Here is a 25,653-nt window from a genome sequence, read left to right as displayed (position 1 = left end):
AAGGTGGCAAGAGTTTGCAGGACAGAGTATTGGAGAGGAAAGAACCTCTCTTTGAAAGACATAAAGAGAATGATAAGCCAAGCCACAGACTGGGAGAAAATATTTGCAAATCCCATATCTGATAAAGGAGTTTTATCCAGAATATATAAAGAACTCCCAAAGCTCAGTAATAAGAAAGCAATCTAATTTAAAAAATGGGCAAACAATTTGAATAGACCCTTCATCGAAGAAGATATATGGATGGAAAATAAGCACATGAGAATAATAACAACATCAATAGTCATTAGGGAAATACAAATAAAAAACCAAGATACCACAATACCCTATTACAATGTCTAAAATTTAAAAGATTGACTTTATCAAGTGTTGGTGAGGAGGTGGAGAAACTGGAAGGTTCATACACTGTTAGTGGGAATGTAAAGTGTTACAACTGCTTTGGCAAAACAGTTTAGCACTGTCTCAAAAAATTAAACATACATCTACCATATAACCCAACCATTCCACTCATAGGTATGTACTCAAGAGAAATGAAAGCATATGTCCATACACAGACTTATTCAGGAATGTTCATAGCAACTTTATTTGTAATAGATAAAAACTAGAAACAACCCAAATGTTCATCCATAAGTGGATGGATAAACCATTGTGGTATATGCAGGCAATAGAACACTACTCAGCAATAAAAATTAGGAATAATCTATCGTAACATGCAAAAACATGGATGAATCTCAAAATCATTTACGCTGGGTGAAAGAAACCTGATGAAAAAAGAATACATATTGTACAGTTCCATTCATATAAAATTTTAGAAAGTGCAAACGAATCTACAGATTATATAGAAAGCAAATCAGTTGTTTCCTGGGGATGAGGGGTGAAAGGAGGGGCACAAAGGAAGGATTACAAAGGGATTACTTTTGAGGGTGATGGACAGCTTATTATTTAGATTGTGGCGATGATTTCATGAGTGTTTATCTATGTCAAAACTTATCAAATTGTAGTTTATTACATGCAAATTACACCTCAATGAAGGTGTTAAACATAAAAAAAATAAAAACAAATTAGGATGCTGTTAGGATTCTGCTGGCTAGAAAAAACTGCATAAATCATCCCTTTGGCAGCTAACAAACCTTTGGTCTCCTCCTTCTTTTGTCTTGGTCTGCACTCTCACTTGAGTAGCTTTCTCCCTGGGGCAAGTAATCCCCAGCTCCAGGTCCTGGGGAAGATTTTTATTACTTCCTACTGTGGCCCAAGAAGGAATAGAGTTCAGTCATAATCCTCGAATGGAGGAAAAAAGGGGCGATGAGATCACTGCCTGGCTAGGGCCCAAGAATGAGGGAAGGGAAGAGCCTACACTACTTGGCTCGAGTCCAGACATTATTGGCTATTCTATCACCCTATTATCCTATGGGTGACAGAGGAAAAAGAAAACAAGAAAACAAACACAGCTAAAATTATTTATGTGCATTTAGTCTAGGGACAATCAGAAACAGAACAAGCAACATTCTGAAACTTAATTTTAGCCTTCTGGAGACTGGAGAAGGCCCGATAACATGCCTTTTGTGCTTCCCTGATATGCTCTCTTACTTCCATGTATCAGGTTTTGTGTAATCGAGGCCATTTCCAGAAAAAAAAAACAAAAAAACAACAACACGGAGTGTCAGGGAATTTTTAGAGGGTTAAGAATGTGTTGCAGGGGTCACCAAGGCGTACTGAGATAGTGGCTTTGTCTGTGGGAAACAAGGGTCCATTACCACCACATACCGAGATTATTGGTATGGTGGGTGGTGAGTGTGTGTGTGTGAGAGAGAATATAAAATTGCTAGAAACAAAGAGATGAGGGACAACAAGAAGTAAAGTGACACCAGTTTTTCAAATTAGAAAAGGGCTTGGCATTTGGACACAACCAAGAACTGCTGGATATTCAGTGGTCAACGATGCTTTATTTAATGACTCTCATCTTTTCTATGGGAGGGTGGGGAGGCAAGAATCTGGGCATCATTACCAGGGGCAGGCTTGAAAGAGCATGAGAGGAATATTATACTACTGAGCTCCTTTTTTTCAGAGGATCAGGTTATGACCCCAAATGACAGCACAATTATCAATGTGTAGAATTTTGACTTTAATAACATACTAGACAATTCACATTTAAGTTACAAATTTTTCATTCTGAATCCATGAATTTATGCAATAGGATAAATTGTAGAAGTCAAAGAAAAGTTACCTTAAAATGTGTGAAGACCAGATAAATAGAATGATAAATGTGACAAAATGCTAGAAGTTGGTAAGTCTGAGTATCTGGGCGAAAGGGTGTGTTGGAGCTCTATATATTGTTTTGGTATTATTTTTGCAACTTTTCTGTAAACGTTTGAAATTATTATAAATAAAAAGTTTAAAAAGATACTCACTTTCCCATGCTTCTTTGCAGTTAACATGCCAACATATGACCTGGACTTTACCATTCAGATCCACTTTTACCAGATTTTGACTTGGGAGCTAGTAATGAAAAACAAAAAACCATCCATCCAACCAACCAACCCCACCACCATCATCATTCACCACCAACCACAACAACCCCCAAAACAGACACTATTAAACCTAGAAACAATAGGGCTCGCTCTCCTCTCTCTGGAAGGCGACTGTGGTGGTGGTTGTAACATAAAGCTCCTGGTACAGCACTGCTGTACTAGTGCTGTTGGGGTGGCAGTTGTAAGGTCTGATTCTCTGCTGAGAGCCACTCAAGCTTTTCAATTAACTCCTTTTCTGATTAAAAAAAGGTACTAACTGCTCATTATATAAAATTTGGAAAATACAGAAAAAGTCAATGTGTGTGTTCCATATGTATGTTTGGGTGTACACACACACGTATAGTTTTCTTCATAAAACTGGTACTATACTATATAGATTTGTGTTCTTTCCTTTTAACACTATTTCCTTTTGTATCTTTTATGCCATTCTTTGACAGTACAATTCTAGACAGCTCCATCATTTAACCTATTATTGAATATTTAATTCCCTAATATTTTGTTGTCATAAAGCTTCAAAGAGTATTCTTGTATATAAATCTTCGACCATATCTCTGATTATTGTTTTAGGATAAATTCCTAGATGACAGAATACTAATTTAGTGAAATTTGAAACTTTTTAAGGTTCATCTTACAGTCGTAATATTGTTCTCCAGAGGTGGCTGACACTTTTTTGAATTTCTAGTGGGCTTTGAATGTAAAGCACTGACCTAGAACTTTTATAAAATGGAATGTCAGACATGAAAACATGTTTTAAAAATAATGGATATAGTACCTATAACGAGAATATACTACTTACCTTATATTGGTTATGTGCTTTAGAGACATTATCATATTTAATCCTCACAATGACTCTTTTTGTACATACTTTTATCTTTGTCAATAAAATGGGGTAAAATGCCCAACTATTCTGCCTAATGTCACACAGCTAATGAACCCAGGAAATAAACATTGGTTTTCTGACTTCAAGTTTCCTTTTCTTTCCACTATACCATTCTAACTTAAGAACTTAAATCATTTTGAATTTTGAAATGAATACACAGGAGGAAAGAAGGATAAAGTGAGTTGGTAGTGTAGAGAGGAGGTGGGTAAACCATTATAAACATACTAAGTCTTAATTAAAAGAATTAACAAATTGAGAAAACAGAGTTAGCAGGGCATTTTAATGATGAGTATTTATTAAAAGCCAGTGGTGCACCAGGCACAATTCTTGCCCAGTAGGCTAACAAATACAAATGATGTTACCAATTTACTTACTAGCTTATCTGATTAAACAAAATACATTTCATAGAAATGATTATAAAATGCATTGCAGATAGAAACAGATTATCTTTTATACTTAAAGATCTTCTGGTACCCTACATAATTATTAATAAAAACCAGCCAACCCACATGGTAAATAGAAATTAGCAAACCACCAGTTATTTCTTTATTTTAAGCAGGAAAGGAGAAAAACCTGTTGTCATCATGCTGGAATGGATTTTAGCATTGAATATAGACATCCTGTTTCAAATCTGTTAAGGTAATTCACCTATAAACTTGAATTCAGTATTTTTCATCCTGTATTAAATCACTATTATATTTTTGGGATTTGAAGATTAGTTTTGGTTTCAAAGTAAGTTTAATTTAGTACTTCAGTCCCATGCTCACAGATTCAAGACCTCAGGTGGGTGAGATCACTCCATTAGGTATTACTCATGGGAACAAAACAAAAATATTCTTGCTAATACTGAACTGAGAAGGTAAGATACACAAGTGATCAAATCCAGAAAATAACTAGCAGAAGGAAAAAAAAGACAAACAAAATGTGGGTATTTGTTTGAAGCAAGCCTATCCATTAGAGATACGTATTACCTTTTCTGGAGAATGACGGCTAATTCTTTAAAGGATCATATCAGGTACATCAGTATATGACATATCCCTTATCTTGAAGGCTGGTTATAAGAGTTTGTGTAAAGGAGAGGAAACAAGGGTGGGAAAGACTGAAAAGGCATGGGGTGGAGTGTGGTTGATGACACCTTCATGGTAACTGCTGAACCACAATCATTCAAGAGTGTCCACCAGGGCCTTCCTGGAAACTTCCAGAAATGGGTCTGTATTCTTTGACAGCAGCAGTGAAAACTTCCTCAGACAGTCAAGGTCAATTTGTATTGCACAGGAACCAAAAGTATTCCTCTTCCCCACTCCTTCCTGAGCTGGAGACCTCCAAGTGCAAACGTGGCTTTGGATTTCATCGTGGCTTTGGATTTCATTGCTCACTCCACTGACCAGCAGGGAGCTATCCACCAGAATGCCCCGGGGAGCACCTTCTTCAAAGGGAAGAGTGAGGTATTGTGTTGGCCCAAGAACCAGGTCAGTCAGTCACCATTCTCAAGCAGCTTTTGTAAGTTGTTTTGAATCTTGAAATAATAAAAGAGAAGCTCCTATTATCAAATAGAATGAGGTAATATTAAGAGCATATTTTCTATGGCTGTAAAATGCTAGAGATTAATCTAGTCTGTCTTATATAAAAAGTCACAGATGGGTTAAATTTAGATGAGGCAAGTAAATGCTTTTTCATGGACTAGAGCTCTGTGAGACAATCCACTTTAAAATGAAAAGCCAAAGGGCTGAGGAAAAAAGGTGGCACAGAGGTGAAAATGTCAGTAGAGACAGAGAAATGAGACTGAAGAAAAAGAACAAAGATTGGCAACACAGGTGTGACCCAAATACATTCAGAGACAATAGAATTTTGGTCTTTGCACAGCCCATGCGATGGTTTTAATCAGAAAAACAACACATGATAATGTCCAACACTCCTACTAGGTATTATTTCTCCACAGATACCTATTAAGTATCATTTCTCCATAAGATGGTGAATTTCTCTCCATAAGAGACCATGTCATTCTTTGGATCTCAAGAATACAGTCCAGAATTGGGCATTTAAATGTGCTCAGTCAATGTCTGTTAAATAAATGAACTTGAAAGAATTCAGAGCAAAGATTTCTCAGCAGCCAATGTTGTGGTGGGATCAGGGAACCCCTTGGATTCCTAAGAAAGGGGATACATTCTTTTGCAGGGACAGTCTGCAATGTCCCGCAGGCACACACAGGATGAGGAGGAAAGGATCTCCTATCTATGTGCCAGGCACTTCACGCGTGCTTGCCTTGACCGCACACCACCACATGAAAAACAGTGGCTAAGTAAAGTGGCCAGTTACGCAGGCAGTAAGTGGCTGAGTAGTGATATGAAGAACAGTCTGACTCCAAGCTTTTTGCTGTTTCTACCATACTGTTCCACCATTAATACTATTTCTTGTACCAAGAAAACAATTCTTTACTTCTTCACCCATAAAGGACACTGCCCTCCCCCCATTCCCATTTCACGCCTTTCCCACAAGTTGCCTATTCCTCAGGACCAAGGATAAATGAGAAACAGGAGTGGGCAGGTAGAAAGAAATGAAACGAAGAGCTAATATCCAAAATATATAAAACACACCTACAAGGACAAAATACCCAAAAGTAAAACAAAGGATGTGAATTGGCAATTTACAAGGGAAAACCCAAATGGCCAATAAATGTACGAAAAGGTGTTCAATCTCAGTAGTAATCAGGAAAATGTTAATAAAAACCAAATGAGATCCTAATCCACAACTATCAGATTGGTCGTAAGGGACCTGAATGAACTGGAAATAGAATATTAAGGAGCCATTTGAAGACAGACTTCAAGGACTTGCCAACTAATTAGTCAACTGGTGGCAAGTGAAACAAGAGAGAGGAGTTAAAAACTATTCTTAGATTTCCAATGAGGATGACAACAAGGGCAGCAATGCTGTGAATAGAAAGAAATGGGCAAGTTATAAGCAGGGGAAGACCTTGAGGCTTAGCTATACTGCACCCGGAAGGAGAAGAGAAGGGAATTGTTGGTATTGAGTAAAAGGAATTTTAGACAGAACCGATTCATGTCTCAGACTTTTCCACGGTTTGTAGCTGCTACTTCACTAAAAGGCTATGTCTCATTATTGTGCAATTGCTTCTGAGTAGTGGGGTAGGCCAATCGAAAAGAACGTGTGTGGCCTGGTTTTTACGCTCAGATGCCTTTGAGTATGTGTGTAACTTACAAATTTTTAGGACTTCAACATGCGCATTTTGACCCTAAATCCACTTTTTACCAATTCTGCTCTGAGACAAAGGTAATATACACATCAGTACTATTTGTCTCCCTGGAGGAGCAGCTGGGCTCTGTCGGAAGCTGTGCACCAGAAATGGCCAGCTGTCTGCCTGTTGTGAAAAAGCCCTGCTGTTTTCTGTTCTCTACTTGGCAGGAGAGTGGGAAGAAATGCAAAGGAAGGCACCAGGATTGTGTGTGTGTCCAACCCAAACAACACCATTTGTGTATTAGAGTGAACACATCTGAAAATTAATACTACCCCATTTTCTAGGCCAGCATGAAAGCCAGGCATTTGTAAGTGTGTAATTAAAAAAAAAAACAACAATTATCTTCAATTCTCAGAACCTACCATTTTAGAAAGGAAAAAAAAATCTGTTAATTAACCCATACTTTCTCTAGGTTGATTTTAGATTAAAAAAAGAAAAAAATTTCCAGGTTTGCCCATAGATACAGTGATTTAATATGAATTATCTGCCATGACTTGGTTTAGAACAGAGGTTTGGAAACCCCTTTGCTCTCAATATTTCAGTTGTTAAATGCTAGATGACATTAAGTGGGGCAAAACAAGGATGATTTTACTCATTGGTATTTTGTGTTTCTTCCCAAGTAAGCCTAACTGTACTGTGATGAAAAGCTACCACACATTGGGTATTGTGGCAGCAGTTCTAAACAAACATTTGATTCTTCACTCAACACCTTCCTGAAAGATTAGGATAAAAACAGCATAGTTGTCAGAAAGGAAGGGATAGAAATGTTGAAAGGAGAAGAAAGTAGGAAATATTACTTAGATCTAACTTTTGGGATAATTCTGGTTTGCCCATCTTCTTTTCCTTGTTCACCCTCCTCTTGACATCCAAGAATGCCACAAACATAAGGGCATGTTTCTAAAAATACTTTGTAGGAAAGTATTTTTAGAGGTAACGGTGTATCAGGAGCCTTATTAACATAGCCTAAGACAGGATTCTGAGAAACAGTAAAGCAGAAGGCTTCCAAGCACACCTTTGGATCTTACACCAGTTCAAATTCCAGGTCTGCCAACTCTCTAGCTGTGTCATCTTGAACAAACTAAATTTGAAACTTTGATTTTTCCTCCGTCAGATAGGGACAATTACACCTGTGTCCCAGGGTTACGATAAAGATTGAATGTACTAGTTTATGTATGGTAAAAATCAGCTTGGGTTGAGTTGGGGCTGCCCTCTCAGGTCAGGGCCAGGGGACTCCAATTCACTTCCCACTGACTCCTGACACTGAGCTCCAGTGTCAGTGGCCATTTACCACTGGCACAATGGAACAGGGATATATTTCTATCTGAGGAGGAAAAACAAATGACAGACCAACAAGACCACATAGTTCAAAGAAAGTGAGATTAAAACCTATTTCTTTGTGGGAAGAAAAAGTATTTCTGTACGTTTACTCTGCAACCCACTGGCCTGGTTTGGGCATTCAGATTGCCTTCCTGAACAAGGAACTTGACCCATGGCACTTGCTAGGCACTACCACTATGGTCCCATACCCAGGAAAAATATTGGTCACCTTTTCCAATTTCATTATGTTAACTGTAAGCTCTTGGCAGAGGACTTCCACATTTAATTGTACTTGTGACCCCAGGCTGGATGGTGTTGTCTGTCTGTAAGAACAAAGAGAAAAATTAGAACAAACAGGGATAGCAAAGGAAGAAGTGGAGTTAACACATTTTAAATTTATTTGAACAGAAATAACAGAAGAAAGTATTTTACTTGTTAACATTAGAAAGGTGCTGTTGTAATTCACATACTCTAGATTAGTTGTTTAGGAGCCTTTTTTTTTTTTTTGTCATTAAAGGAAAATTAAGTTTTATTGGTTTCAATGTATATTATAATATCTAATCTATATTAATAATGGACATTCCCAAAGTCAGGCCATGACTGTGTCAGCTTTATCACGTGGTATATGCTTTATTAAACATTCTCTAGGTTTGCCTGGAGTAATAACTCATATAATAATCAAAATAACAAACAAAATTCTAAAGATGACTGTGCTACTCCTTGAATATTTTAGGCTTCTCTCACCAAGGATTTTTTTTAGATTTTTTTTTTCTTTATTAGAGAAGTTGTGGGTTTACAGAACAGTCATGCATAAAATACAGGATTTGCATATATCACCCCACCACCACCACCTTGCAATGGTGTGGAACATTTGTTGCAATTCTTGATAGCACATTTTAATAATTGTACTATTAATTAAAGTCCATGGCTTAGCTTAGGGTTCACTGTTTTTGTAGTGTAGTTCCATAGATTTTTTTTTTTTTTAATTTTTATTCTGTTACCATATATACAATCTAACGTTTTAGATGATAGTTCTTAAGAGTGCAGCTAGAAATCTCTTAAGTTATTTTTGTTTAGGTAGGTATGTTGGTGACTGGGTTTCCAAACAAAAATCAATTATCTCAAGCATGTGGTTTCTTAAAACCCTTTCATTAGCCCCTAACATCACCTTTATCCCCACCACAACATAAATTTGCATGAATTATTGCTCTTTTCAGTCATATACAGATTTTCACTGGACAGGGAGACATTTACACCAGAACTTTTGGCATGATTAGCAACATCTTATCTTAATCAACTATTGAAGTGTGAGATTTTTGTAGTTCCTACTTTGAGACTTGCCCCACAAATGTAATTGCCTTTGTTTTGCAACTTAACAGGTGTATTCATTCTTTACCATTTGACTATTTATGACATGCCTCTTACTGTGGGGTGCTCCGGGAATACTGTACCAGGTTAAACTGTAGGAAATTTGGAGATGTATGTACATTTTCCTGGAGAGATGGCTTTAGCCATTTATCAGATTTTCATGTTAAGGCTAAGAACCATGGGTCTGTACTTTTCAATATTTCTTGGTTGTAATTTAATTTTAGCTGTTAAGTGTTTAGATGGCAGTGACTGTCTAATTAATTCTACATAGGGTCCATTTCTGAGATTAGGCACTTGGTAAATTAAGAAGGTAATCTGAATGTTTTCTATTTACTAGTACTGAAACAAATAATGCTATCTTTATCCTTAACCAAGATAATCAAAATCTTGGACCCCTAAAGGAAATCCTTCCTTTTCTAGATGAGGGATTGGAGAGATCCCCAGAAAACTGATTTATCAACATGAGACTCTGAGTAGCAGCTGTGCTCGCACCCCTGGGCTAGGAATCTTGGGAAGAGAAGTCCCTTTGAGGAATTTACTATCTACAGGCTGTTACTTGTTAACAAAGTTGGTACAATGCAGGGGTTCAAAAGGATGCTTTCAGCAATTGAAGAATCAGATTATATGTGAGGATTTAGCTACCTGGGTAGCATAGATGAATTACTCTGGAAGAAATAAGATTCTAGAGAAGCTCAGGCCCTGTCAAAGTGGTTTATTAACAGCCCTATCCATCATGTGTTCCCTGACCCCATGTCATATGTGATCTTTGTGACTTTTCCTTTAAATGAGTATTTTTCAGATTGTACTTCTTCCTGGGTTGACTGTTTAAATAGTACAATGAATATCCTATTTGCTTCTGTTAGTGCCATTTCTCTCTTATCATCAAGTTAATTAAATGACCACAGAAAAGGAGTTACATTTTTCTAATAAAACCAACTCCTTATCTGAGAGTGGACTAAAGGTCTGCAGTACTTTAGTTACTTCCTACCTCTGTCTATCATTTTGAAAAAGATAGGAGTAAGAGCAGGATATAAATCTTTTCCAAATCATTCTTTAGGCTACTGTATTTTATTGGTTCAAATGCATATATTTAAGATTAAAAAATAACCTGTACACCAGCATGGAAATAGAACACAGAACAAGAACTTCAGGTAAATTTTAGCAAGTAAAGGAAAACCCTTGAGTTGTATAGTACAATGGTTCTCATAGTGTGGACCCCAGACCAGCTCCATTAGCATCACTTGGGAACTTGTAAGAAATGTAAAATCTCAGGTTTTACCCTAGACCCAACAAATCGGAAGTCTACTGGTGGGCCCAGAAATCTGTTTTAATGAGCCTTCCAGGTGATTCCAATGCCTGCTAAAGTTTGAGAAACACTGGTAGACTGGGATGCCCAAGTCTCAGTCTCCTCCTCTGTAGAATGGGAATAACAGCTATTTTAAAAGATTATGGTGAAGATATAATGAGGGAAACTTTTATGTATTTGTGCATATATATATCTATACATTCTAATACAGTCTCTGGCACATAGGTACTTCCTAAAGGAATATCTCCACCTTTAAAACTGGGACTAAAAGTATGCTTTCTAACACGGAGTAATTTATTTTATTTTACTTTCTAGGCAATGTGTCAAAATCCTCACATAAATGGATTTAAAGGAAAGGTTTATTTCTGAATAGCTTTAATTAGGTTAGGCATGTTAAAAAAATGACTAATCACAGACACATTTAACTAGTTACTAGTTACATGGATCTTTATAGTGGTCAAGACTTTGTGAATAAATGAATTAATATAAAGAGGTACACATGATGAAATGTGCCGAGTTACTTAAATTGCTTGTTTTCTATGAATGTCTTTACTCAGTGCCAGTTTTCTAAGATAAACTTGTGTATTTTAATAATTGGGCCAAGGTCATAACTGACTCTTATGGTAATTGAGCAAGACAATGTAAAATTAGGCTTGTTTCTTGCCGTATCATTGGCGACACTATAGCAACTCAAGAACAGTGCAGGGTTAGGCCATTCATTTCTAGGACACTCCCACCTCTTTATTCTTCACATACACATTTAACAAAATGTCTCATAGAGAATGTATCCTCAATTATTGTTTGCTAAGGAGGATGTTAAACTCAGGTCAAACATTATACTAACATGAGTAGGAAACCAATGATAGCACTGGAGGGTATTGTCTTACTCAGTATTGTGGGGTTCCAAAATGGAGGTTAACGATCCCAGCCGCTCCTCCAGAGTATTAATTCTGTATCTCATGTAGAAGGTGGAGATGATTAGTGCACAGACGCTGCAAGGGATAAAAGACTAATTCTCAACAGGTTAATTACCAGGACCTGATGTTCATAAAATGATAAGCCCAGAGCCAAAGTCGTACATTCAAGGCAAAGTGTGTTCCAAAATAACTTACTGATGAGATTTAAAGAGAGTTCTTTTTCCAACAGGCTGCTGCTTCTTCCATAACTTTAGAGCTAGGAAGGGACTTAAAATCCTCTACCCCAAATCCTCATTTTACAAATATTGGCCATTCCAATGTGATTGTTCGAGGCGGAACCAAGTTGGATCACCAAATCAGTGCCCTTCCTCCCACGTGGTGCTGTCTCCCTCTGCTAGAGGGGCCTAGTGAGGGCCCAGCCTTGTTCTCCAGTGACCCACAAATTCCCTGCTTTATCTGGAAGCCAAACTGGGCATATTGTCCTTGGTTGTGAGGAACAGCCTAGAATTGGGTCTGGCTATTTTCAAAAGAACAACTGGTATCTGACTGGAAGCTGATGGGGGAAATTTAAAAAGTCAATGCCTAAGGTTTAAGGAAAGGGGATGAAATATCAAAAGTTGTTTTGGCCTCTATCCATAGGGATAGATGGAAAATAAATTCAAAAGACAAATGCTTCATAATTCACAGAACAATTTCTCAACCAATATTATTGACTCAGATGTAGTCCTCTGCTTGATTTGTCACAATCATTTTGTTTTTCCTCCCCCTGTCTCACTATTTCCTTAAATAAGAGGAGGATGAATATGGGAATATTTATTTAAGCTGAAGACAAAAATTGTCAAAGAAAATATTGGGGTCACATCAGTGACCACTGAGATTTACAATGGCTCTTGGCAACACGAAGAGCTTATTCCTTTAGAGAACTGAATCATTCTCTTAAGAAACTAATAGTAAATTTATTTACTTACACAATTGCGTAGAATATAAGAATATGGTGGAGAGTTGGACATTTCTGAGACTTTACTTTGTGTACGATTCCAGTAGTTTCTGACTGACCTGTTGGGTATAAACCAAAAAGGAACAGTTTATAAAGCACACCACACCAACTTCATTTAGCAATATTATTATGAGGAAGAGGTACCTGAGAGAGATAATTACTCCCAGATAATGGAAATCAGAGAAAATATTAATGGAAGCCTTCCAGTTCTCATTTTAACCAGTGGCTACGATTCCTTATTGAGCACCTTCTCGTGTGAAGCACTGTGGTGGAGGCTATGGGGAACACTGTAGATACCATCTTTGCTTTCATACCAGTGTCACTGCAAACTAGTTATTAGAATAATTAGAAAATACTAAATAATTGAATAATTCAAGTTTTACAAATAATTTTTGAATTCCCGTTTCAAATTATTCAGAATAGTGAAGTGACCTCCATGAAGACTGTTCACCTTTGTGCTCCTCAGTAAAAGCACAGTGCTGGGTACCATGTGTCGAATAAATAAATGTATCAGTATGCAAAGACCTGCAATAGGAAGGGAGGGCAGGGAATATGAAAGGCAGTCATAAACTGAAAGATCAGCACCCTTTAAAAGTTACAAGCAGATACTAAAAAAAAAAAAAAAAAAAAAAAATTAGTTCTTTACCGTGTGCAGGGAGGCTCTTGGCTTTTCCTTCAGGCACTCTGCTCGCCTGGGCATCTGCCCGAGCTGGTTTTGCGTCTCCCTTGGAGACATTCAGAACTGTGTGGGATTCTGTCACATGGAAATCTAAGACAAAACAGAGCAGGGTAATTTTCTCCCCAATGCAACCAGAAAGCAAATCAGTCCCTTAATATGCATAATAGCCAAGAGTATAAATGGATCTTCTCACAAGTTGGTTGAGTGGCTATGGATTGAAATCCAATGCTCAAGCAAATAAGAAATAAAATGACAAAAGGGCAGCCTGTCACCCCACTGGTTCACAGGGACAATTCAGCTATCACAATTAATAATATTCCTGAAATAAGAGGTAAGAAAATGTTGGTTCTTTCTCTCAAATCACCCCAATAATGTATCTATTTAGGAGTCATTTATTAAACGTATAAAGGAGAAATGGATTTTTACCACAGAGGCCATTCTTTTCCCTTGAGCTTTCAGACTACCCTCTCCAGATTTCCTTCCCAGCTGTTAACTAGGAAGATAAGGTGCTTTTTAAAAAAATTTTTAAAGGGGGTGGGATGGAGATGTTTTGTGGAATATTAAAATTTTAAGCAAAATACAAAGATTTTCAGACCTCGAGAGTTCTCTGATTCAGGAGTCTGAGAACCAGAGCTGCTGTATCCTTCCATGCCTTGCCTTCTCTCTTGGACCACTCCATCCAGATCTGAGAATTCATCGTTGAAATCCTGATGGGAAAAAATGAAACGAAGAGAGACCAGCTTTCCCTTATTAAACAGGCAAGCCTTTATTACCCTCAGCCTTTTCACTTAGGTCTGACCTAGAAAATATGGAAAAGAGCAAAGGATTATCCCACGCCACTGGGATTTTCCTAACACATCACTTAGTATCCGGTTATTGAAACAGATTTTCTGGGCCTTAGAATTCTGTCCACAAACAGTGGCCAACTTGTTTGAAACACAAATGCCTAGAAAAAAATGGGAAGGTTGATGATTCAAAAGCTCTCAGTGAAAGGCTGGAGAAGTCTCATTAGCACTTTGTAGTGAGAAATACTGACTGTTACAAACAAATATAAGAAAAAAGTGTGGCTGCAACGTTTGATATGCATGTTTGAGTAGGAAGAAAGAGAAAAGATACTCCTAAATTATAGTTTTAAAAAAGGTATTAGAAACAGATGAAGGAAATGGCCTCACAAATTAGACCCTGAGAGGAAAGTTTTAGCTTTTTTTTGTCCTTCAGCTAAATCAACAAAAAGTAAAATACGGTCAGTGACGTAACATTTAAATTACAGAAGGATGACAGAGGAGTAAGGGAAAAAGCTGGAATGTTTCAATTTGTATGCCACTGGTTCCCTGGGAAGTGCTTAAGAACTGAAGAGACAAGGGTTGTCATTAAAATGTCCTGGCAAATGTTCAATTAGACTGAGCTTTTAACAATTCAATTAGCTGCCAAATGGAGAAGCATCATCTTGTAAGCAAGTCATCTACCTTTTAACTTGAACCAGCTGACTTTTGGTCATCTTAAATTATTTATTCATTCAGATAAGGTAGACTTAAGTTCCATGCCATAACATTAATTTGAACCTAATTTTTTGAAGAAGAGGAGCCATGATTACCTTCATGTTTGCAGAAAAATTGGGGGATATACTGTACAGATCAAATGAAGAAGGTAGAACTAAATGGAAGTACTCAGTAAGCCAGTTTTTCATATGTTGTGACCTCTTGTACATCAAGGGTTCTGTAATTTGATATTATTCTCCAACTAGTTTAAAATAAAATGGTTTGGCTGAAAAAAATATGTATGGGAAGGAAAATTGAAAAATTAAAGTTTTTTTCCATTTAATAATGACTTATTAAATGCCTGTCATATATCGGAGAGTATGCACAGCTCCTTACATACATTATTGTATTTACTCTTTACAGCCACAGAGTTAAAGAGCTTGCCCCATGATACAGCACATCTTGAAACCAGGTTTGTTGGATTCCAAATCACATGTATTTAGTTCTTTATTGTACTGCATTCCAACCACTTTTTTTTTTAAAGGAAGATATCTCTTTAAACTGAGATAGAATGGATACAACATAAAATTCACCATTTTAGAGGATACAAATTCAATGGTTTTACTATATTCACAATGTTGTGCAACCATCACCACTATATAATCCAGAATATTTCCATTACCCCCCAAAGAAAACCCTTATCCATTAGCAGTCATATCCAATTTCTTTCTCCCCCAGCCCCTGACAACTACTAATCTACTTTCTGTCTCTATGGATTTACCTATTTGGAACATTTCATATACATGGAATCACACAGTATGTGGTCTTTGTGACTGGCTTCTTTGACTTAGCAAAATATTTTCAAGGTTCATTTATGTGGTAGCATATATCAGTACTTCATCCTTTTTATTGTCAAATAATCTATTATGTGGATATTCACATTTTGCTTATCTATGCACCAGTTGATGGGTATTTGGATTGTTTCCATTTTTGGCTTTTTTGAATAATGCTACTATGAATATTCTTGTAAAAGTTTGTGTGTGACCATATATATGGTGGTTTGGAGCTATAAACCCCAGAAAAACATGTTCTTAAACTTAGTCCATTCCTGTGGGTGGGTGTGAACCCATGGTAAGTAGGACTTTTTGATGAGATTACTTCAATTAGGGGGTGGCTCAACTCAACCAGGATGGCTCTTAATCCTACTACTGGAATCTTTTATAAGCAGAATGGAATTCCAATAGAGAGGGAGAAAGCCACAGAGCAAGCAGCCAGAAGCTGAGAGTCAATGGAACCCAGAAGAGAGCAGAGTGGCCAGGAGAGGCCACCATGTGACAGAGGGGCCAAGGAACAAGGATCGTCGGCAGCCAGCCCCTGAATGCCAGTCTTTGGGAGGAAAGCATCTCCTAGATGAGGCCTTGATTTGGACTTGATTTGGGCTGCTCTTAGCCTCAAAAACACGAGACATTAAATTTCCATTGTTTAAGCCAAACTGCTGCATGGTATTTGCTCAATCGCCAAGAAAATCAAAACAAAATGTTTTCAATCCTACTAATTTTTAACAGTTCTGAGAAAAAAGAAAATGATCTGTAGATGTTGAAACTATGAGCTCATATTGCCTTCAACACTCAACAATAATCGATTTGGGAATAATTTATTGAATTAATATGGCTAGAATTCTCTTGGGAAAACATTATACCATTATATGTACAAATCTTGTACAAACGGGGAGTTACTTCCCACTCTGCTGGAGATTTACTCTATTGAATAAAATATAAGGGAATTACATGCTTAGGTATTATAGTTTTCTTCTTTTACAGTTATTTGTGGGCATGCTCCATCTTCTCTAGTAAGCTATAAAGTCTTTGGAGGCGAAAACTAGTTTTGATTTTTCCTGGTGTCTTTACAGTATGCACTAGCATGGTGCCTTAAATATGGAAGACATTCAATAATTGGTGGGATGAATCTTTCCTGACCCCAGATAAGTTTGTGAATCCCTCTAAAATAATATTGAAAAGCAAACAGAGCAAGACTTTAGGAACACCAGTAACTTGCTGAGACAGATCACTATCATGCTTTTTCTCTTTTGCAGGACAACACTTCAATGACTTGAAAAAAGTTTATGGTCTCCTATGGTCCCCTTTTCTTCTTTACACAAATGCCCAGTTTCTTCAACTGTGCCTCATACTATGGTCCTAAATTCCTCCTGCATCCTGGTCATGGCAAATAAGGAGAAGTCCAATTCTGGGACACATTCCCTTTCTTTTGCATTTAGTCACACAGGCAACTCACCAGAGGAAGAGAGGAAGGGCGGTCTGCCCGGAAACTGTTTTCAGCAGAAGATGGATTGGGACTGTTACCAATACTTGTATTCTGAAATTATGGGAAAAAGAAAAAGAAAAACCAGATTAACTACTAAACCATAAGAAATACAGAAGAGACACAGTAACTTAGGCTCTGGGATGTCACACTTACGTCTAAGTGTCCACACACAGACCTTAGCAGTTTGTAAGTTGAATCTCTGGAGAGTAGGGAGACAAATATGTACTGAAAAAGAAAAAGAATAATTATTCACAGATAACTGCCTGACTTGAAGAGTTCAGAGTTCAGAAAGGTGTACGTATATATATATTTTTCATTTTCAAATGATGTAAACCATTTTCTGGTCTACATTTTCATTCCTCTTACCCCAACACTCAAGTTTTATTCCACTCTTGGAATAAAACAAATATACTTCTCTACAATGGCAACAAAACACCCAAACTCAATTTAAGCAATAAAGAAATGTAGGGCAAATGAAGGTTCCAATATTCTGACATTGGTGCCTCAAACAAGCACAGACAGGAAAAAGGATTGGGCATGAAAAGATATTTGCAAGATCCTCTTTAAAGTCTCTCCCCATCCTCTCTTCTGTTTTTTTGTTTTTTTTTATTATTTTTTTTAAAGGGATTTAACAATTCCCAAGGGTCCAGTTTCTCAGCTCTGACCTAGATTTTCACTGAAAATTTCCCAGTGGCTTTAATAAACGAGTTCTTTTTTTGAGCAACTTCCAGATACTCTATTGCTCAAATTTGGATTTTCTAGTAGATGCTTATAAATAAGCTATGGAAAATGAATAAAATCAGAGCTAGACAAGTACTTTGGAGACAAATTACATCAGGAAAAATGATTTTGCCATAAACAAGACTCATTTGTCTTAAGAAAGTATAGAAAATATGGGTTCAGAAAATATAGAAACCACTCTTTCTCCATCTAATTGAGTCATACTCTTTTCAGACCTTTCCACAAGTTTGTGATTATGCCTCTCATTCACTAATGAGAGAGCTACATATAATTTCTAAGCAAGTATTGTGTTCCAAAGTTTTTAACATCAAGTATTCTGGCTTTGGACAGACCTGTTTGCAAACTTTGGCTCTGATATTTACTAACTTGGTGATGTGGGGCAAATTGCTTAGCCACTCTTAGCTTCAGTTTTCTTAGCAATATTTTTTCTGCCTAGTGAACAGAATAAATGTGTGGAATAAATATGAAAATATAAGTAAAGCATTTAGCGTAGGACCTAGCAAGGAGAAAGGGCTCAATGCTTGTTAGCTATTATTTTTTTAAAAAAATCACAAAATACATATTAATATATTTCCTAGCTTGTAGCCTCTTTTTTCTTTCCTTTCCCATTCTTTTCTTTACAATTTATCCATTTCTAAGAAACATGGTTAGAAGTGGAATATAGCTTTTATGTTTTCAAAGAAATACTAGGTAAAATATATTTTTAAAAAATCAAGTGAAAAATGAGTAACCCAAATTAATTCACACTCTCCCTTGCCACCTAAAATAAACACTGCTTTCAATGCAAATTACTTCTGGTTGGACATATTCCATGGACATATTCCAGAATTTCTACAATAGAAAAGAGGTAGTTAAGGCAACCTCCAAACAAAGAGGGAAAAGCAACAGGTCCTGAAGGTGCAATTGGAGCAAGCACAAGTTTTACACACTTAGGATGGCTTTGGGGAGGTAGCAGTTGAGGTTTGGGGAGGGCAACCACCCCCATCCAGGCACTCAGTATCACCCTGCTCAACAAGGTGATGGTTTTTAATATTAATGGGAACTGAATATGTCCATTCCCTGACATGCTTGGGAAGGGGAAGTTGGAAAAGAATAATTTTTTTGAACTTGGTCAGGCAAGTATAATTAAATCAACAGGAAATTCGAAATTGGCAACAATTAAGTTAGAGTAAATCACCTTGTAAGGGAAAACACAACATAAATCTCTAAAGACTCTGCACGCTTTTAAAAATTTGTCTTACAGAGTATCTCCTAATGCACAATGTGAGATGATATTTATGGTGATATCTGTGGTTCAGGGTCCTGGTCCTTGGCAAGAGGCCCCCGGGGTAACAGAGCCCAGATCCCAGAGCAGAGGAACAAAGCAAAGAATCCCTCGCTCTGCCATGTACTCACCCTGTCTGTGACTGTTGCTATAATCAGGGCATTTGGCACCAGAAGGGCAGTTTTGGTTTTCTTTATTAGGGTTACTGAGAAAGCCGGAATTGAGATCTGAAACACATACACAGAACAGCACTTCAAATTTTCATGTGACACTTTAAACTAAAGAGAGAGAGAGAAAAAAAAATAGACATAGAAAAAGCATGCAAAATTTACATTAGTTTTAAAGATTAGCCTTAGGCTCTAAAGAAATTTCATGCTGTGGTCATCCACTTTGGGCTAACCCTCACACACCCCACTCTCCTCTGTCTTTGGTCACAGGTGGGTGAGGAAACATGAAATGTACTGATGTAGTGGACAGATCCTTGGACAGAAAGTTTGGGAGCTTAATTCTCTGCTCAGTTCTGTTACTATCTACATGACTCACTCAACCTTATAAGCTATCCTATCTAGACCTCAGTTTCCTGGTTGATGAAATGGAGATAGTCTTACCTAGTTCCCAGGGTTTTGTGTAGATTAAATGAGATAATATATGGAAAAAGTCCAGCACTCAAAATGTCATTCGTCTTCTCATTTATCTCATAAAATGAGGATGGGTGAAATAAGAGAGCTCTAAATTCTTTTCAGGTTCAAACACTAAAGCATAATGATGACAATGGTAGCAACCACCATTATTAATATTTGTTTACCAGAGAAGAATGTCAACTAATTATGAAAACCTATAAAGGAGATATTATAAGAGATACAGCAATCTGTTTAGAGATGAACATGACTTCTCAAGCCTAAACATATAAGAAGTTAAAAGATGGAATTTGAACCTTCTGATCCAAAATGTGGGTCCTGTTCATTACAACGCACTACAAGAATGTATCTGATGTCACAAAGAATAGTAGATGTTCCTGATGTTTTATGCTATACCCCCCCCCCATCCAGGTGTGGTCACAAAGAAAAGGGGTCACATTACTTTAATCCCTGAAAATAGTGTCACATACACCCATGGTAAAAAGAAAATTATCTGACTCCCTCCACAGGTACATGTACTCACTTGAACATCTATTTTGTAAAAATGCTTCACACACTCTGGAAAAGATCAACAAGGACAGTGGGGAAGAGGAAAGTCTTATATGTTGGTACCCCTAGCTGGAAGGAAGAGAAATGAGCTTTTAATTGTGAATATTCGCATTCATAAGATGGCATTATTCTACTGTCCCTCAAAGTTCTGGAGAAGAATGCTACAGAAGAAAGAGGTGCTGATCCTAATTAGACATTTTAAAACAACTTTTTGCCAAAGAACAGTACACCCCAAAATTTTGAAGGATAAGAGGTAACTGAGAAGTTACAAGTTGGGATAACTTTGGAAAAATGTAACTTAAGACATACCAAGATAGATGATATAAAAAGGAGTCTCATTTTATTTCTGAGTAGCAACACAAGCATGCAGTGACAAGGGACCATACATTTGGATTTTTCAAAATCTAGGGCATGGAGCACCCATAAGAAGGAGATTTCAATCAATTGCTTCATAAGTATAATTACAAATGATAACATTTGTGAAATAAAGCAGAAATCATTTTCAGTTTGAACTTGGATGGAATGTGAGACATGCATGTTAATTTTACTAGCCTCTGAAAATACCAACAGGCTGACTATAATGGTCCTAATTAAATTAAAGTGTGCTTAAAAAATTGCCTTTGCTAGACCAAATTGTTTGGGTGCCTTCAAGTTCATATTGGTTCGTGTTGGACTTAGGTCTGAAGCCCAAATTTCTTTCATCCTTAGAGGGGAAGAAACCTACCTGGTTCTTATCTTCCTACCCCCCGCTAATTTTCAATCTCCTATCTTTGTAGATCAGATATAGCACATGTAAAAGCAATCCTAGTGTGTCTGTGCCTTTAAAAGAAAACAGGGTCACTCTTTATTTTCTTTTTGTCAGTTCTCATTTGGGTAGAAGTAGGATTTTGGAACTCTTGCTAAAATCATATGAATATAAAATTGCATCTACCACCATTGTGAATTCCCCCATCCCTTGACAGAGACTAATTCTTTACTAACATTTTCAACCCCTGCTATTTTGGTCAGATGTGTTGGCTTTCTCTGAATTCTTGAGAATTATCTGAATTCTTGAGAAATATCTTTATCACATTGCACTGGAGATTAATGCTACCCATTCCTTTCTCCACAAACTGGTTGTATAATCCAGAAATCTAGAAATCTGGTGGAATTCTGTTTAATATTGCTTTGCATGACACGGATTTATATAAAACTAATACTCTAAGTATATTTTTCTAAACATAACTCTATATAGCAAAGGAACATTATAAAAATGACATATGTGATCTAAAGAATAGCATATTAGTCTGCTTACCTAACATCAACAAAATAAAGAATTTCCCATTATATTTGTTAAGTGGTCTTTATAAGATTGCCAGTTGCTTTAGGGAGACTAAATAAAACATATCTATCACTCAAAGCTAAAAGAGCTGTTTGTCACCTGCTTCATGAGTATAGAAACTGCTTATTCATAATCATGAATCAGAATGATCGGAAACTCATTGGGTTCCCAGAAACCCACTGTGCCGGTTTGAATGTATTGTGTCCCCCAAATGCCATTATCATTGTGGTCTTGTGGGACAGACGTTTTGGTGCTGGTTAGATTTGCTTGGAATGTGCCCCACCCAGCTGTGGGTGGTGACTTTGGTGGGATACTCCTATGGAGGTGTGACCCCACCCATTCAGGGTGGGCCTTGATCAGTGGAGCCATATAAAACATGCTGACTCAAAGAGACGGAACGGAGTGCAGCTGTGAGTGACGTTTTGAAGAGCAAGCTTGCTAGAGGGAATGTCCTGGGAGAAAGCCATTTTGAAACCAGAACTTTGGAGCAGATGCCAGCCATGTGCCTTCCCAGCTAACAGAGGTTTTCCGGACGCCATTTGCCATCCTCCAGTGAAGGTACCTGATTACTGATGTGTTACCTTGGACACTTTATGGCCTTAAGACTGTAACTGTATAGCCAAATAAACCCCCTTTTTATAAAAGCCAATCCATCTCTGGTGTTTTGCATTCTGCAGCATTAGCAAACCAGAACACCCACTGAGTTCCCAGAAACCCAAGAAGTTTCTCTGACTCCTTATTGTGGTGGCCTGAACAAACTGTGATGGGACATCATAAATCAAAGGAAGAGAATGTCAGTGGGATGGAATCATCTTTTTGTTTCTTATGCCACTGTCACAAGGTCCTCATTTTAGGAGGCAGTACCTCAGGGAGACTGCCAATTCCTTCAGGCTATTCACCTTACTGGCTCAAAGTGCCATGGGACTCCACTCTTCCAAAGGAATGTTTAATGAAAAGCTGTAATGCCAGGACCCCACTAGGGATTGTGGGTCTGTGACTTCCCCAGACTAGGCCTTAAGTACTCCAGTTCCTGCTCATTTCATTTAGGGATTGTACAAGGCAAGCACTAATAAGGTAGCTTATTTATACGCCCTGTCCCTAGGCATCTTTGATGGTAACTGGAATGAATAAGATGTAAAAATTAATATTTATGTTAAAGACTTATTTTGGTTTCATTGTATGTGTTTGAAACAAATTATGGTGTGCACGCCCTCGGAACATTTTGAGTGTTCTTTGGGGATATTTCGGGAAAAAAGGATTTAAAATATGATTGTGGAAGAGAAGCATGTATATGTGTACAAGAAAATGAATGAAATAGTGGTGTTTAAGGAAAAAAGAGAAGTTAGTGTCATCTGGAGAAATTTAAAACCTATAGTATTTGGAACTAATAAAGGAAACTTTACATAAAGGTATAAAAATGATAAAATTTTTATAAGTATCACTGCATTTAAAATAATCAACAGTCACAATATATAATAAATTGCAGGGTTAGCTTCCTTCCTGTCATTCACTCATTTTTTAAAAAATTATACCCACCTTAGTGTCTCTTCCAAAGACCTTGGAATAAAAGCAAATCCAGTTTTCTGACACAAAGAGCTTTCCTTGATACAGTATTTCTTTCTGAAGAGCACAGGTAAAGCCTGGGAAAATAAATACAGGTATAACATCATTTAGAATTTCTATTTAGAATAAAAATTTTATATATATATATATATATATATATATATATATATATATATATATATATTTGATGACTCAGGGATGGGCAGAGATAATATACATATATTCAGAAGTTTTATCACCTCTTTTTCAGTCATCTTTAGTGGAAAATTAGAGTTTAGTGTTGAGATTAGAGTTTGCTGTTTAATTCAAAGTCTTACAAACTTTAGCATAAAAATAGAAATCAAAATGGAAAGGCAAGTCTACCATTCTTCATGAGAGATCAAGAAAGGTGTTTCCAAAAATCTCCTCTCTCTAGGAAGGTATGTGCTAGTATCAGTACTCATCTCTTCTGGGAATTCTTGCTAATAACTACTTTTGCAATCATGGTCTCCCTGGAAGAAGAGCACTTGGCCCCCGCCTTCCTGATGGGAGTTGTGACAGGAGTCCAGCATCCTGCCTTGACATCTGTATGCTGAGAGAGGCTAGAATGGAACTTTGCAACCCTTGGCAAACCACTGCAGAGCAGAGTAGGAGCTTAATTGGAGAGCTGGTGAAGATGTCTAGGCATGATCATCATGTCGCATATCCCAGGTACTCAACAAACCTACAAACATAGATTTGTGTTCCCTTTTAGCCTTCTTCTAGTGACCTCTCTTGCCCCAGGATTGTTATCCTAAATCCAATCACATTCATCTTGGGAGTGAATATGGCAAGCAAGGACACCATTCTGGAATCATCCTGGATTATTCCATATTCATAAAGAAGGATTCAGTTTCTCATTCTACTCTCACCTTTTAAGCCCCTCAGTGAGAGCTGAATGAAGCTGGCATTATTCTTACACCATGGCTTTCAGAAACCCAGTCCCTTGGTGATTCAAGTCCCCAGACCACATCTTCTCTTTCCCCCCAATCTAATTATCATCTTTTCAAATATATAGATTAAAAAATCAAAACAGGTCAGAACTTACTTTGCCTCAGTGGTTCCTCTGTTGGGACATCAAGAAACAACTTGTGAAAGTGCATATTTGCCTTGTACTATAATGAGAACAAAATATAGGTATCAAGCTAACAGCAAAACCTCTGTATTCTGAAGGACAGGGATCCAAGTTTCCCACTTTTCTATTTACTTTGCTTATGGTCAGAAGCAAACCCTTCAATTTCTATTTCTTATTTTCTTCATCTGTAAAACTGGTTGTTATCTGTTTCAAGAGGGTTGTTGTATGGATTGAAGGAGATAATAAAATGAAGTTGTTAGCACAGTGCCTGGAACAGGAGAGTGCCCAGTGCAGGTGGTAAAAAAAATATATACATATATATAGGCATCACTGCTTTTACTGTTTAGTGTGAAATGCCATACATTTAAATTTCAATTTCAATTAAATAAGAAATTTTCCCTTCCTTAATACTGTCTTTAGGAATTCCTTATAATGTCCAACATAACCCTTCAATGAAAAACAGTTGAAGGCAGGGCACAAAAGGTTTCATATTCCAACAAGATTAGTGACTCACTGTCAGATATACATCTGTAATAAGAAGGCAGATGGTGGTCACCTTCTGCTGAGATAACAGGGCTGGACAAGGATGTCCCTAAGAAACAGATGAAATTCTAAGGAGTCTGACAAGGGAAGGAACTGCATCCCAAGAAACTCAAGACACAGGGGAGTCAGATAAGGACAGTGGTTAAAAGCTTTGCAGTCAGATAACCTGAGGTTAAGTCTTGGTTCTTGGTGTGATCTGGACTAAGGTTTCCTCTTCTGTGCCAGAGGACAAAAATAGTACCTGTCTCATAGGCATGCCATTTGCTTACGTGAGATAACACATCTATAGAATCCACCACTTTACTGTCATTGTTATGAATGTATTTCCTTTGTCAGTGTCAGGCGGAGATGACTGTCAAGATAAGTGAAGTGTCGTCCAAAAGACTTAACTCTACAGGGCAGTAGAAGGCACGAGAGTCTGAAATGCTGCAAATCACTTCATTTTCAAGGCATCTGTTTCTACAGCTGACAACAACAACGTGTAGGCAGCAATTTACAGTTTGTACAATGTTTTCACAAATATCGTCCTCACAATAAACACTGTGAGCCTGATGTTCCCATCCCATGGATTAGGACATTGTGCCTCTGGGAGTTTGAGGGACTTAACCAACACACAGCCCTTAAGAGGTTGATCCGGTCCTCCTCTCATAGGGCCTTTCTGCCTCAGCGACTGCTCTTGAGGAAAATGTCTTATATGGAGAACCGAAAGGTAGGCACAAATATGTCCTTATTATTCAAATTAGGAATGGTCTCAATAGAGCAACTAGCCCTATTATTGCCATAAAGAAGAGCTCCAGACCAGGTCCATCAAGACAAAAGTTGTTCCCCACAAATCAGCTATTTTATAGATAAATATCTTATATAAAGTAAGTTACCTCATCTGCTTCCTAGGAATACAT

At 37.4% G+C, this 25,653-nt stretch overlaps 1 protein-coding gene across 4 annotated transcripts in view; it reads right to left on the bottom strand.

Annotated features, from left to right (window-relative positions):
- Window positions 1-3,678: 3,678 nt before the first annotated feature.
- Window positions 3,679-25,653, bottom strand: part of GRAMD2B (GRAM domain containing 2B) — a 114,462-nt gene continuing 92,487 nt past the window's right edge. For 3 of the 4 annotated variants that reach the window (XM_037801155.1, XM_037801156.1, XM_037801158.1), the window contains exons 4-14: window positions 24,185-24,251; window positions 23,092-23,195; window positions 19,179-19,274; window positions 17,196-17,267; window positions 17,013-17,093; window positions 13,838-13,949; window positions 13,210-13,332; window positions 12,535-12,622; window positions 11,537-11,641; window positions 8,205-8,298; window positions 3,679-4,921 (exon numbers count right to left, since the gene is read on the bottom strand). In XM_037801155.1, the coding sequence (XP_037657083.1) occupies window positions 4,880-4,921; window positions 8,205-8,298; window positions 11,537-11,641; window positions 12,535-12,622; window positions 13,210-13,332; window positions 13,838-13,949; window positions 17,013-17,093; window positions 17,196-17,267; window positions 19,179-19,274; window positions 23,092-23,195; window positions 24,185-24,251 (984 nt within the window). In that variant the 3' untranslated portion in view covers window positions 3,679-4,879. The remainder of the gene's footprint in view (window positions 4,922-8,204; window positions 8,299-11,536; window positions 11,642-12,534; window positions 12,623-13,209; window positions 13,333-13,837; window positions 13,950-17,012; window positions 17,094-17,195; window positions 17,268-19,178; window positions 19,275-23,091; window positions 23,196-24,184; window positions 24,252-25,653) is intronic. The other variant, XM_037801157.1, reaches the window with a different exon arrangement.

Source organism: Choloepus didactylus, chromosome 13 (assembly GCF_015220235.1).
Source record: "Choloepus didactylus isolate mChoDid1 chromosome 13, mChoDid1.pri, whole genome shotgun sequence".
In the NCBI taxonomy this organism is placed as follows: domain Eukaryota; kingdom Metazoa; phylum Chordata; class Mammalia; order Pilosa; family Megalonychidae; genus Choloepus; species Choloepus didactylus.
Note: the sequence above shows the minus strand (reverse complement) of the source record. Positions and strands in the feature narration are given on the sequence as shown.